Source organism: Emys orbicularis, chromosome 3 (genome assembly GCF_028017835.1).
Source record: "Emys orbicularis isolate rEmyOrb1 chromosome 3, rEmyOrb1.hap1, whole genome shotgun sequence".
Classification (NCBI taxonomy): Eukaryota; Metazoa; Chordata; order Testudines; family Emydidae; genus Emys; species Emys orbicularis.
In genome coordinates, this window is record NC_088685.1 from 116,868,552 (window position 1) to 116,882,836 (window position 14,285).

The 14,285-nt window shown below is 39.3% G+C and overlaps 1 protein-coding gene across 1 annotated transcript in view; it reads left to right on the top strand.

The window, feature by feature from the left end:
* The first annotated feature begins 223 nt into the window (after positions 1 to 223).
* MTHFD1L (methylenetetrahydrofolate dehydrogenase (NADP+ dependent) 1 like) overlaps positions 224 to 14,285 on the top strand; it is a 213,350-nt gene continuing 199,288 nt past the window's right edge. Inside the window, exons 1-7 of the mRNA XM_065400405.1 lie at positions 224 to 372; positions 2,106 to 2,190; positions 3,416 to 3,466; positions 3,551 to 3,604; positions 6,914 to 7,038; positions 8,048 to 8,148; positions 9,547 to 9,686. Of these exons, the coding sequence (XP_065256477.1) occupies positions 224 to 372; positions 2,106 to 2,190; positions 3,416 to 3,466; positions 3,551 to 3,604; positions 6,914 to 7,038; positions 8,048 to 8,148; positions 9,547 to 9,686 (705 nt within the window). The remainder of the gene's footprint in view (positions 373 to 2,105; positions 2,191 to 3,415; positions 3,467 to 3,550; positions 3,605 to 6,913; positions 7,039 to 8,047; positions 8,149 to 9,546; positions 9,687 to 14,285) is intronic.

Consider the following 14,285-nt stretch of genomic DNA (forward strand, 5'->3'; position numbering starts at 1 on the left):
GGGCCAATGCTGCAGGCGGAGTCTGGCCGAGCCGCCACGGGAACCCGCCCAGCCGGGCCCGCTCTGCCTTTGCGGCGGAACTAGCTGCCAACCCTGGGCGCCCCTAGCGGCTCCTGCTTCACCCTCCGCCGGAGCTGCTGCGCTGCGTCCCTCCCCCTGGCCCTGAGCCGGCTCGGCCCAGCCCGGCCCCCGGACGCCGCACAGCTCCAGCCGCCGCCGCAGCATGAGGTTCTCCGCGCTCTGTCGCCTAAGCCGGGGAGCCGCCGCCCCGCTAGCGGGGAGGAAGGGGACCGCGCCCCGCCGGGGCACGGCCAGTACCTGGGGCCGCTGGGAGAAGCAACAGGCTGGCGGCGCGCGGGGCTCGGCTGCCGGGTAAGCGGAGCCAGCGCAGCCAAGTGTCCCGGGGGCTGCGGCTGGGCGGGGAGCTGTTGCGGGAGGGGAGGGACGTGGAGGTGCCGCAGGGTCTTTTCTGCCCCCCGGCTGGTACCTCGCGGCGGCCGCGCAGCTCTTCCCGCTTAGCGCCGGGCCACAGCTCCACGTGGGGGCCCAGGCAGCCTGCGCCCCGCTGCGTCTGATGTAAGAGCTTGGCGGAGTTGGGGCAGAGGCGGGTGCTGCCACCCACCCCCTCCCCCGGGAGGTTCTGCTTTCCTTTCCGGCCTCGCGCCTCAGCGGGATACTGGCCTGCGCCACCTCTCCTGGGGGAGTCACTTTGTAGTATCCCTTGGGCATGGCAAGCTCTGCGGGCTCCCGTTGCTCCCCTCGCCTCGCGTATTACTCCAGCACAACACTCATGTGCACGTAAACTTCCTTGTTACAAACCAACGTGCCCTGATATCAGGAAAGGGAAAACTAAGTGAGGGGCTCCCCGAGTACAGCTAACGCTGCCACGTTGCACGTACTTCATGGGTTCTGTGTAACAACATAAAGAGTAAAACCAAATGCTGCTCTCCATGAAGTCAATTATGTATTAAATTACAGTATGAAATTATGTATTAAAAATCCACCGTGCATTAACATTCTACATCAGAGGCTGTGAATTGATTCCTTTACTGTGTTTTAGTAATACCGTAGGTTAGTAAACGTGAAAGAATTTAAAAGATGAAATGTACTTCTCTGCTTCTGCCCTTTGTTTATTACTCATATTTCCTTCAGCCTGGAGAATAAGAATCATTGAAGCTTTTGTTTGTAATCAGTTTCACTTTCAGATTCTTAGTGTTGCACTGCTTGTCTTTCAAACCCTGCAGAGAGGTGGGAAACTTCTGTTGCTCTCTGGGGGTTTTTAGAGCTTGTTTTTACAAGCTCAGTTTTAAGTTGTATTCCTTCAATGTTCCTATGACGCCTGTGATTTTTTTACATGTAGACTTCAAAGTTTGTAATGTTCTTGTGTTTTATTTTTTTCATTACAAGCTTATGTGTTTTATTTCCTTAATTTTTGATTGATTGATTGATTTGTTTCCCCATTAAAACAGCAGTGAATTGGACAAGGCTCCATTTGTTTCAGTGCTGCTCACAGGCAGTGAATAGCAGCATTGAAACTTAGTCTAATCTTAGCAAGTTACTTTGTGGCTGCTTGGGGAAGCTATAGACAGCTCTAGAGCTACTGGAGCTATCTGCAGTCTCAGGAAGATATTACTTGTTTGGATCACATTTGAAAATCATTCCCACCCCCAGGTTTTAGGGATAGTTGAAATGAAACAAACTATGCAGAAAGTGTGTATGTCAGTGTTACCACTCCCCTCTAACTATTAAAGTATCCTGTTCACTGTTGAGTGGATTTTCCAAGCCTTGTGGAATAATTAGAGGGGCAGAATCTAAAGGACTGGGCATGTCGGAGCAATGGTAAATGCAAGTTAAATAATGAAGGTATTGTGGCTGGATTTGCTACTTCAGTTTTGCTATACTTAGCTGCCAAATGTTACTGTATTTATTAATATATACACATTGCTTTGAAAATGAAAACCATTGAACATGCTTAAATATTTATTCAGTAGTTCTGAATTCTGTCACTAAAATAGTATGGGAAATTAATGCCAACCGCTTTCTGGTAATGGTGTAACAGGGAAATGTGTAACAAACATTGATACTATGTTACTGTTGTGTTGCAGAGAAATCATTCAGAGTTCAAAGAAAGTCCTGGCATCATTGCAGAAAGGACACCCTACATTTAAGCCGACACTTGCCATTGTACAGGTAAAGTATTTATTTGTTTGTATATTTAACTAAAGGATTGTTTCTTATTATTTTCATTTTGAAACATTTAAAAAAATAATTTTCTATGTACTATCAGTAGAGTAGCAGAAAAGACTTTAATAGAAGGGCACTTGTACTGATTGGTGTTTCCTAGTTAGCTTCTTATAAGCTGTGGAATGAGATCTAATAATAAATCTATATACGTACAAAGTTTTATTGATAACTTTTAAAAGTAGGAACAAGTTCTGCTATTTGAGCAGCTCATGAGTGATCAACAGCTGGCTTTATTGCCAAGTCTTAAAGAGCTGCTGTCTTTGAAATATACAAACATTCTTAGTGGTGTATAGCTGGTTTCCACAGAAAGTCATGGGATAACTCTCTTTAGGTGTCTAAGGCTTCCAGACTGGGAAGATGTGTAATAATCCATTGTACTGAGTTATTAAAATGCAAAAATTACAGGGACTAGACAGCTAGAAGGATAGTGGTGGGATGCAGGTCCTTTTACTTCTAAGTCATTGGTTCAAATCTGTCCCAGATCAATAGGTGCTAAAAACAGTTACCATAAGATAAATTTCTGTTGGAGTCTGTGGAAAGAGTTGGTGACTTTAGTCCAGTTCCCAGTAGATTGTGGTTCACATCACATTCAGTAGAGGTGAAAAAGACTTGAGTTGTGGCATATTTTGGGGGAAGTGTAGAAAATGCTTTTATTGCTATTAACTGTGCTTTACCTGTTATAGGGATGCAAAAATAACTTCACTTTCAAGTATTGTTGGACTGGCGCCTTTTTTAACTAAACAAATTTGCTTAAAGTAGGGAAAACATCCAGCTCTTATCTTTAAGATATGTATTTCAACATACCAAGCCAAGATAAATATTCCAAGCTGGCCTTCTGTCAGATTCCTATAGACTGGGCAGCTTTAACCTCCTTTCACTACTGAAAGAGATAGGGGTGCTGGAACAATTTTTATAGTGGGGTTGCTGAGAGCCATTGAACCAAACTGTAAACCCTGTATATGATGGAAACTGCTTCAGGCCAGGGGGTGCGGCAACATCCCTAGTTCCAGCACCTTGGAAAGAGAAATGTTTGCACTCCACCTTCTTTCTGTAGATCTATGTATCAGAGTACACACAATTTTTCTTAAAATATAATCCTATATAATCTTTGGTGCTAAATTCTGTCCTTAGATTACTTACATTCTGCCTTTTTTTTTTTGGTCCCTTTAAGGTGAGTGATGAAGATTTGGTGCAAGAAGTAAACCAGAACTTTGCCAAAGAGGTGAGGATTAGGAGATGTGGTTGATTTTAATTGTGAGCCCTCTGATTGTTGTAGTAACTTAAAATATTTGTTTTCTCTTGGCAGATTGGTCTGCACGTTATTCACATTTGCCTCCCTCAGGGTAGCAGTGAAGATGAGGTAACTGTAGCACTTTGTGGGAATCTTTTTCTTTATACTTGAATTATAACACCAAATGGAAATGTTTAAAATTATATTTATGGCATTCATCATCATTGAATCCTCTGAGCACTTCGCAGACATTACATAAATGTATACTCGTAGCAGTCCTGTGTAGGTAGGCAAATATTATACCCATACATACATACATATATATAGAGAGAGAGAGTGTCAGAGCAGAAAACAGAACTTGGATCCCCTGGTTATCAGTTTAGTACCTTAACCATAAGAACAGAGTGCATCATGGGTATAATCTTGCAAACACTCCATGTGTGGAACTTCTGTTGAAGTCAGTGGAAATTCTACATACAGAGAGTTTTCACAGTTGGGACCCTAACTTGATATTTGTCTAATGCAGTTACTGTTCCCTCCATGCTCTCCAGAATACACATACTCCTTCACTGTATTAGACCAGGTTTTAGCCAGAGAAACTTCTAAACGGAATATATTATTTTTAGAATTATTTTAAATATGTTTGTAACTGGCTGTTTATATCACCGCCAGAGATAATGTTAAAAATAGCCGTAATAAATTCCTTCATTTGTTAATAGTAACATTGAGGGGACCAAATTCTCACTTTGGTTACAGAGTTATGTCAGAGGCACTGAACTAATGTAACTGAGGTCAGGATTTGGGCCTGTATGTATTAAATACAGAAACCCTTACTAACATTGTGAAAGGGCCAAATTAATTAAAAAATAACAGAGCATAACATAAGAGAAAAAGGATTTTACACAACAGAAGGCCTACAACATGTCCATCTTACCCTAGGGCTCTACCTCTGGGGTAGAAGGTCAGGCAGATTTTGCTTTTTCAGATCCTCCAGCAGACTGTGCATCAGTCTGTCACGTGTGTTTGTAACTATGGCTGGAGCCTGGAAATAGTCCCAGCTAAAAGCTCAGGCATTGTCTCCCAATGATTCCTGTCACACTTACTGGGAGGTTGCTTATTGGAAGCCATTGTGTTGTCTTCTGGCTAGTTTCTTAACAGCTCTACTATTAAATTAATCCAACGTGCATCCAGTAAACATTCCAGTAACCCAATGTAGCCATACTGTCCCACTAACTGTCTCACTAGCCCCGTCACATACAGGATTTGTAAATTATTACAGATCAGCCCCACGTCCTTCACGCAAGTTCATCTAGTACCACAGCACTGTCACGCTCCACTTCAAATTGTCTTCTGACTGAAGCATCAAACTAGAAATTGGAAAATGTGTGTGTCTCTTCCTGGGTCAGCTGTAAATGTCCTGGGTAACCTTGGGAAAATCACTTAGTCTCTCTGCCTCATTTTCCCATCTGTGAACTGGGGATAATATAGGCTTGGCTCACAGAAATGCTGAGAAGCTTATCTGACTATAGGCTTTGAGAGTCTTGAATGAAATATGCTTATAAAGTGCAAAGTAGAAGTAAAAAAATTAGAAGTGTAGGATAGTCATATGGAATGGTATTAAGCATGTCAAAATGACTAAGTGTTAATAATTATTAATAAAAGTTAGCACTCGTATAATGCTTTTCTTCATTAGAACTTGCATCTGCTTTAGAAAGACCAGCTAGTATCATTATCTCCATTTCACAAATGGAAAAACTGACTCACAGAGAGGTTAAATGACTTGGCTAGTGTCACACAGCAGGTTCATTGCAGAGTCTGGAATAGAATGTGGATCTACTGACTGAGTGAGGGTGAGGTCTGTGAGGACTCTGTGCACTCAAGAGTTTCTTTTACATGTACATACAATTTAAATGTTTTTTTAAAGCTATTTAAAATTTATTTTCAAGGTAGTCTTCACAAGCTCTTACTTAGCGCTAGCCTCACTTTCCATTATAAATATGAGCTGAAATAAATGTAAAATTACATAACTTTGTAGTAAATTTTCTTTGATTCTGTGATGCACAAAGATACACAGAAGTGTGTGCTAGTTAACTTTTTTCAAAAGGGAATATATAGAATTTGTTTACAGTGTAAGTTTTAATTTTTGAAGCCATGGGAAAATGGAATGTATCACAATGGATCAGGTGTGATATTTTATTAGAGATGGACTCAGACACAAAATTCAAATCTGGATTGGGAGTGGTTTTGTCTAAAGTATTGTTACAACCAGATCTAGGTCAGTATTGAAATTTTATAAACACTTAAAAAGTCTGGAAGTAGTTGGGCCTCTAGTTTTGGTTTAGGGCCCAACTTTGTGCTTCTCGTGCCGTTTAAGGATATGTGGCTGTATCACTTGTCTGTTATTTGGCTGGTTTAGATTATTAAGTTAAACACTTCATAATAAGGGAAGATAAAACCTTTTCTCTGAGTGTCATTTTGTTACATCAAAATCACCTCCTGCACTAGATATCAGTGCATGTATTCCTATATACAGAGGTTATCGTTTGTTTGGTGAAGAACAACATTTGCACCAGCTGAGCACAAAAACGTTCAATTGGTTGTTAAATCAAACTTTACATTCAGTCATTTTAATTCTTCTGGGAATTTTTTTCCCTTTTAAAATATCTATTTTTTTCTTTTGTTTCTAGTTTATCACGTCTTCACTCTACCCATATTTAAAAAACAAATACGCAAAGTTCCAAAAACAAGTGTTTACGTTTATTTTGGTGGTCTTACTAAAAACACTTGTTTTTGGAACTTTGCGTGTTTGGTTTTTAAATATGGGTAGAGTGCATAGGAATACGTGCACTGATATCTAGTGCAGGAGGTGATTTTGATGTAACAAATGAGAATGATAAACAAATGGGGAGGTAGAGTTGGGGGAAAATGGGAGGTAGGACAAAGGTTACAACAAAATCACACTGTTACACAGTTTTAACCATGTAAACATCTGGATGGTTCTGAATTTTAGTTAGTTTTGGTTTTGGTTTTAATATGGCTAATGGAAATTGTTTTTGCAGGGTCTTATTCTGTGTCCTTGCCCTTTAAATATCATAATTAAGCTCTCTTCCCTTTTCCTTCACAATGGAACAGGTCTCTTTACATACATTTATCTGTTGATCATCATTTCAGCAATGTTAGGGACAAATTCCTTCAGTTATACCCCTGCAACTCCATATATGGGGATAATTGTTCATGTACTTACTACTCACTAAGCTTTGTGTGTATACACCACAGATTTGCTGCATGCTTCTCTTTCTGCTAAAGCATGAGAGAACTAGACAGATGACAAATGCCATGTGTTATAAGTATTATTTTACAGCTACAATCCATTTTTATTTCATAATGTTCTACTTCTGACTTTATCCTGTCTTCTAAAGCGTTTTATTAACTTCCTAGATTGTTGGTGAAATCTTGAGACTCAATGAAGATCCTACGGTTCATGGCGTTGCCCTTCACCTCTCTGAAAATGCATACAGCAGCAAAATATTAAATGCAGTAAAACCAGAGAAGGATGTGGATGGGTAAGCTAAGTAGTGAGAGGTAGCCAGAGCAGATACAAGTTTTATGGCTCTAAAATCTATTTTCCCCATTGCTTTTCACTAATAGATTCCTCAGTCACCGTGTTTAACTGTCATTAAGTGTGGACAAAAGATTATAAAATCAAGCAAACAGTGTCTGCTTAAGTCATGTTGATAGTATTGTGCTTTAATCTTTGTTAACTGTAAGCCTGAGAAGTAGTTACATAAAGGCAACAAAAACCATATTCCTATTTTATTCTCTTCATTCATCCACCAGTCTGCCGTGGTTGTCGTTCTTATTAATTTCATTGACAGCATTTTTAAAGAAAGCTCCAGGGTGAGAGTCTTGGCTGAATCTCTAAAGGGGGCATGGGTCTAAGGTAGTTTTAAGTCACATTTGCACCCTCCCAGTCTATCCTGAACTGCTCCAAGGGCTGGAAAGGCCCTGGCGTAACTTAAACAGTCATAGGGTCCTGTCTAAATTACAGCAACAGACCTGGGCTGCCCTACCATTTTGTTCCTTTTGTCTCTTCCTCTCACTCTTGCCTTTTCTCACACTGCTCCAACCTTCTGGAATAACATTCCTTCCTGTGTGTCAGATATCCTGAGTACTTCCAACCCTCTCTAAACTCCCCACTGCTTTTATGTAGCTTTCCACCCGCCTCTGACAGATGCTCCTCTTTCTGTTTTTCCTCCCTCCTTCTTTACCTCATATTCTACTTGAACGTGTCACAAATTGTCTTGCACTCATTTTATTTCTTCTAGCCCTTGTTCCCCTTCTTTCATCTATCTTGACAGTTCTATGTTGTTTGAAATCTAAACTCTTGGGGGTAGTGCTGGATATAGGAGTTTAGAGATTAAAATAATCTAGTAACCATATACTATTGCTAGTTCTATGAGCCATCCAGTCTGTATTTTAACACATAGGATGTAACCCACAGGGCAAGCTCTAATTAAAATATATCTCACACACACATTCTGTTCTATATGTCTCCATGTTTTTCCTTTATAGAGTATCAGATGTAAACCTGGGACGGTTGGTGCGTGGAGATACTTACAACTGTTCAGTTTCTCCCACTGCCAGCGCTGTGATGGAGCTTCTTGAAAAACTAGGTAAGACAATCTTGCGTGATTCTATTTCTAATATTGCCAAGTACAAGGTTTTGTATTCCTGATGATTTGTGAGATTCCTGTATAAGATCCTTGGTAATGAAATCTTTCCCTGGTATTTTTTTTTCCAGTTTTTGTCATACATTAGTCTTGTTCTGTATTTCTTCATGCTTTTTTCTGATATGCACAAAATAAACATGTAAACTCACTGCACTGTAGTGGATTTGCCTCCTGCAAAACCATGGTAACACGTTAAAATAAATAAACCCTGCAAACACCTGTTTGACTTGGTTTTTGTTTTCTTTTTATATATATATATATATATGTATATAAGTAAAATGAAGACCGTGGTCCCAGGGACCGTCACAGCTCTACGGGAACACATACGTTTTATAGACATAGAGATGAACTGTAAAGCAAAACTTTTTGTTTTGCTTCTTACTATGTACAGACACAGCCTCACAGTTTTTCTTGCTTAATTTTACATTTGAAATAACAGGTCCTTGCTTCCTTCTCTTTGATGGAGAATCTCAGCAAGATCTGAATTCAGAACTGCAGATCTGTTTCTAGGAGTAGTACTGTGGCCTTTGTCTATAGACTCACGTTTTATTGGCTTGGATGCTGCTATAGGCAAACCCATTTTATAAGGTCTCCAGAAATACCTGAAACTTTTATAAAAACAGAATTGACACAGATTTTACCTAGGAGTTCGGAGATGAATTTTGGATTACACAAAAATTTGGATAAATCAAAATTTTCCTGTAGATTATTAATGAATGGATCTTTTGTTTTGGACTACATTGTATATTTGGTAACATTGAAATTGCAGATGACTTTACCTGTAAACAACCAAAAATTTGGGGTTTTTTACATCTTTTATAAAGATACTATCAATGTACTGGCTTAAATCAATTACAACAATCATTCAAAAATAGACTTTTATCCCATTGTGCTTCTGAATTTTGGAAGCAATTGTCCTTTAAAAGTAGGCGAATTTTAAATAAAATGGTGAAGTACCTTGTTACAACTGGATAAATTAAAGGATTATATGCAAACAAACCCAGATTCCATTTAATTCAGCAATATGTACTGAACCTTCACACTAATTAGGGTAAGATTGTCACTTTTCACATAAACAAATTGGAAACTACCTTTGTGTTAGTTCTTCCAGAGACAAGTGTATGGCATTTTCAACATTGCAATGATCAGAAGTTTACTAGCACATGGAGCCCTTTTATAGGGCTTCTTGTAATTAAAAACCTTGTCTCTTAGTAAGGCAAATGGCAGAAAGTCCACTTACGTGGACATCTGTGGGCTAGCTCCATGCTCCAGTGAAATTTAGTATTGAATGTCTTTTACTACAATAGACAGCTTAAGTGACTGATGGCTTTTCTTGTCAAGCAGTTAAAACTGTAGATGGAAAGAAGGTGTTACTAGTGGAAACTTGTGGGCCTCTGGAAGCCTCTTTGCAGTGCCTGCTTCAGAGAAAAGGTGCCATGACTATGAGCTGTCAGTGGAAAACACAGCAACTTCAGAGCAAGGTAAATATTTTCTAATGTCAAATCATAAGAATCCACTCGGCAACTCTGCAGTCTTTTTAACGTTTTCTAACATTGTAGGATGATTCTGACACTTTACAAAAGGAAGTAAATAATTTAAGACGGCTTGGGTTCATTCAAAACTTTGAGATACCCTCTGCCACTAGAATATTTTAACTAGTGCAAATTGTTACAATTCATGAGATTTTTATGCTTCAGCATAGGTTTGGGGGAGGGAGGATATTTAATGGTATAATTTCACAGATACAGTAATAGCAACCTATCAGAAAACACTGTTGTGAACTAACAACTCAAGAATAACTTCAGAATTGTGCTACTGACTTTTGCCCCTTTTTAACTGTAAGTGGTGAAGCTCTTTTTAAAAGCAATATCGTAATTGGATGAGATGAAGAAAAATGTGTTGTAAGCATATGTATAACTGTTTTATGTAGTATCTAAAGGGTTGCTCTTGCATGTCATTCTCATCCTCCCACAATTTTTTAAATCTCCAGTTCCTTTTGATAATTAATAATGAGGAAAAAATCAGTTTGTGTATGCTTTGACCTCAGATTTCTCTCAGAATTTGACTTTATTTCCTGATTGAAGGAAGGGTTGGAGGAGGGGCCTGATGATGATGATGATTGGGGGTGGAAGCAGAAGAGATGGTAACTGAAGGAAGCTGGCTGTATAATAAACATATAGAGGAGATACGTTAAAACTGTCCCAAGCAGAGCTATTTATAACCCATAAAGAGAGAAGAGCCAGATGCTTCATGAAGTTCAGTAGGGACCTCTCTGTCAATCTATTTTGTGTGGAATGTGCTTCAATATTATAATATTGGGTGGCAGTACGAATCTCAAGCTATATAATTCATGAGCAGGCTCACTGTTCCATTGCTGGGACTGTTACAGCACTCATAATTTTCCTTCCCCTGCTCACTCAAAAGCCTTAGCTCAGTGAGACGTTAAGAGCCCTGCTTCGGAATATTATGTATAGAACCACTTGTGAACTTTTTTAGATTGCAAGCCATACACTGGTGTTCACACAAGTGTATGGTCTCACACACAATTTAAAACAAGTTTTATGCACTCATGTACTTCAATCAACCCTTTTCCACAGTGCTAGAAAGAGACACCCACTTCTCTCTGCCATACCAATAGGACCACTTGCATGAGGGTACTGTTATATAATTTATGACCTAAAGAAATTCACAAGTGCTTCCCGTATTAGGACAGAGAGTAGCAGAACTCTTTCTAGCACTGAGGGACAATGGAAAAGGGTTGATTGAAGTCTCTGGGCATGTCTACACTTACCTCCGGAGCAATCGATCCAGCAGTTGTCAATTTATCGTGTCTAGTGAAGACGCGATAAATCGACCGCTGAGCGCTCTCCTGTTGACTCCAGCACTCCACCGGAGCAAGAGGCGCAGGAGGAGTTGACGGGGGAGCATCAGCAGTTGACTTACCGCAGTGAAGATACTGCAGTAAGTAGATCTAAATATGTCGACTTCAGCTACGTTGTTGACGTAGCTGAGGTTGCGTAACTTAAATCAATTTCTACCCCGCCAGTGTAGACCAAGCCTAAGAGTATGCAGGACTTGTTATGAAATGTTCCTTTGAAATTTATACGTGTTTTTAATTCTTTTTTACAAAACGGTTAGCAAAGGGACAATCCTAGAGTCTCTAGGTTCTACTGTATTACAAATAATAATAAACGCTAGAGAAAAGTGTATGTTGTTCCACACTCTGTATCTAGTTCTTACATGTATTGGGCAATTTACAGTGAATAAACCTAATCTGATGTTCCATAGAGAATACCACAAGGTGGCAGCCAATTCAAAAATTTAATGTAGAATATTTGTTTTGGATTCAAGGCTAGAATGAAAAAAGGGAAATATACTTTGAATTTAAGTTGAACAGGTGTGGTATTTAGAAATTTCTTCTTTGGCAAATCAGTGTTTTTACAGTTGATGATATCACTGTTAGGGCTATCTTACTTTTGTTTTAAGTGATGGACAACATTTTTAAAAGTATACACTTCTTTCAGCTGTGGAAAGAAGTTTCCATAGTTTTTAATTTAAATCTAGTTTTTTAATTTCATTCTTTAATCATGTCTGTCTGTCTCTGTGTTTTATGACCATGTACTGCAATGGTAACTAGAAAAGAAGGATGTGTTTTACTCATGTGGAGGGGTCCTTACTAATTATAGTAAGGGCTTGTCTACACTACAAAACTAGGTCGACTTACAGCCACTGCAGTAATTACATCGGCTGTCGGTGTCCATAATACACTCCTTCTGCCAGTTGTGTGTGTCCTCACAATGAGTGCTTGCACCAGCTGAAGTGGGGCATTGTGAGGCACTGACAGCTGGAGTGTGGGGCACTGACAGCCACTTGGGGCTCACAGCTAGAGCCCCTCCGCCTTGGGGCTGCCAGTCAGAGTGGGTTGGGGCTCAGTTTCACAACAGGGAGCCTATCAGCTGTGAAATTGACGTTCTTGTCAATTTCACAGCTGCTATTATTTCACATTTGGTCTCTGGCTCTGGCTGTCAGCCCATAACCATGCTCAGCTTTCTGGCATTTTCTGTGACTTACCTGTCCTAGCAGATCATTGTTAGGAAACAGAATTCAAGGGCCAGGCAGGATGAGGTTTGAGGTTTTACATGCCAGTCTTCTTTGGTTCATTTTAACTTTTGTCTCCAAAGGAGTTTCCAGTTTGTCTGGAGGTCTAATCAGTGGGGCTCTGGGGAAAACTTGTCTTCGCTTACCTCAGCTGCAAGCCTGGACTACCATGGCACCTGAGCAGTAACCCTCCCAGTTCTAATAAACTTAGTCATGTTGTTGTGTAAGCTTGTTGCTTATAGCTTGTTACTCTGCCCTATTGCGTATCCAGAGATCTTCACCTTTGTCATGTCCCAAGGGAGCCCAGGAACTAAACACAAGGTTTCTTGCTTGCCATCATCGAGCATTGATGGTCCCATATTTATAGTGTCACATTATAATAACTATGGGTATATTTGAGGATGTGGACTTGTTGGTTTCTGTTTTCTTTGCATGCTGAAAGGCCTGACATATGTTTTGTGAAAATTTGGTACAATGTATTTTGCTTATTGATGAGGGTTCTACCCCTGTCCCTCCAGTAAATATTCATTAAAGTTAACACAACAGAGAGAAAAGCAAAACATTAAATAATGCAATCATACTTTGAATTTCCTGACTTCTGTACATATATATCTATATTTGAATATATTATTGTGGCATTTAACAGAGGTTTGCTGTGGTAGACCAAGCAGGTTTGCTTTGTGGTATGTACCATGGCAAGGCAAATTAATGTAAACTATTTTAGTGACAACTGTGATAAGTGTTTATTTTATACATCAGTTTTCCAGACCAAGTTAATATGGCCATTTCACTGAAGCATGAATCTCAGGTTTACCATTTTTTTACATTAATTGTAGCATGAGCTAGGAATTAATCAGACATTTAACTCAAGGTGGAGCTCTGCTAGTTTATCGTTTAAAAAGGAAGGAGTTCAAATAACTGTTTTCCTCATTCATGTTAATTTGCTAATAGATATTTTAGTCATTGGGGCCTGATCCAAAGTTCAATATTGTGGACTGAAAAACTCCCTTGCATTTTAATGGGCTTTGGATCAGGCCCTGTTTCTTTTGCCGGAACATTTTGGAAAGAAATTGGGGAGTTGGTGTGTACTTTAAGCTGGTTAATTAATTTCAATGAACATTTGTCATTCACAGGGCCATTACAAAGGTCACAAATACTTAAATGTTGCCTTCGTTACCTTAAACATTACCCAGGAGATTTCTAAAGGAACAAATGGCAGTTAGCTGATTAATTCCCAGTTGCATTGTCTGCCTCTACAGACTAACTTTCATATTGTCCTTCTGATCCTTAAAATTGTTTCCTGCATCCCCAGCAAAATAAGCACTCTGGTAAAGTTTACTTTAATTGTACAGTGAAAGCAGAATGCTCATAAATGGCAATAAAGTGCTTGGTTACAAGAATTAACCAGGGTAGAAAAAGAGGAAAGTGCTTGAAACATGCAAACCATTGTGTGTCACGTGAAAACTCATGTTCTAGACACCGTGATGATCAGTGCCTTTTAAATAGGCTTCTTAAAATAGAAAACATTAAAGGCTGGCATGGCCCTAAGCTTGACTTACCAGCTGCATTTTAGATTTATTTATTTTAATTTTTTTGTAAAGCAAATCTTTTCCTGCCCCTCTCAGCATACCAGAAATAAAGGGACAGCTTTAACATTCCTGATTTTTATATTATAATTAAAGGTTGTGTAAACAATTCAGCCTTTTATTTTCCTCCTCTTTATTTCCTTTGATTTTGGTGCAGTGAACAGGCAACTACATTTCTGCATTAGAATTGAGTTAGCTTGATTTTAGCTATTATAAAAATAATTTTCTTGTCACAGCTGCATTATGACCTGATTCTTAACAACCCCTGGATTTTCAAATAGTTATAAATGGACAATTCCAATATTTCAGAAAACTCTAGCACAATCATGTCCAACTGCTGTAAAGAGATACTGTTCTATTTCCATTTATGTTGTATGTAAAATGGGATTATTATGA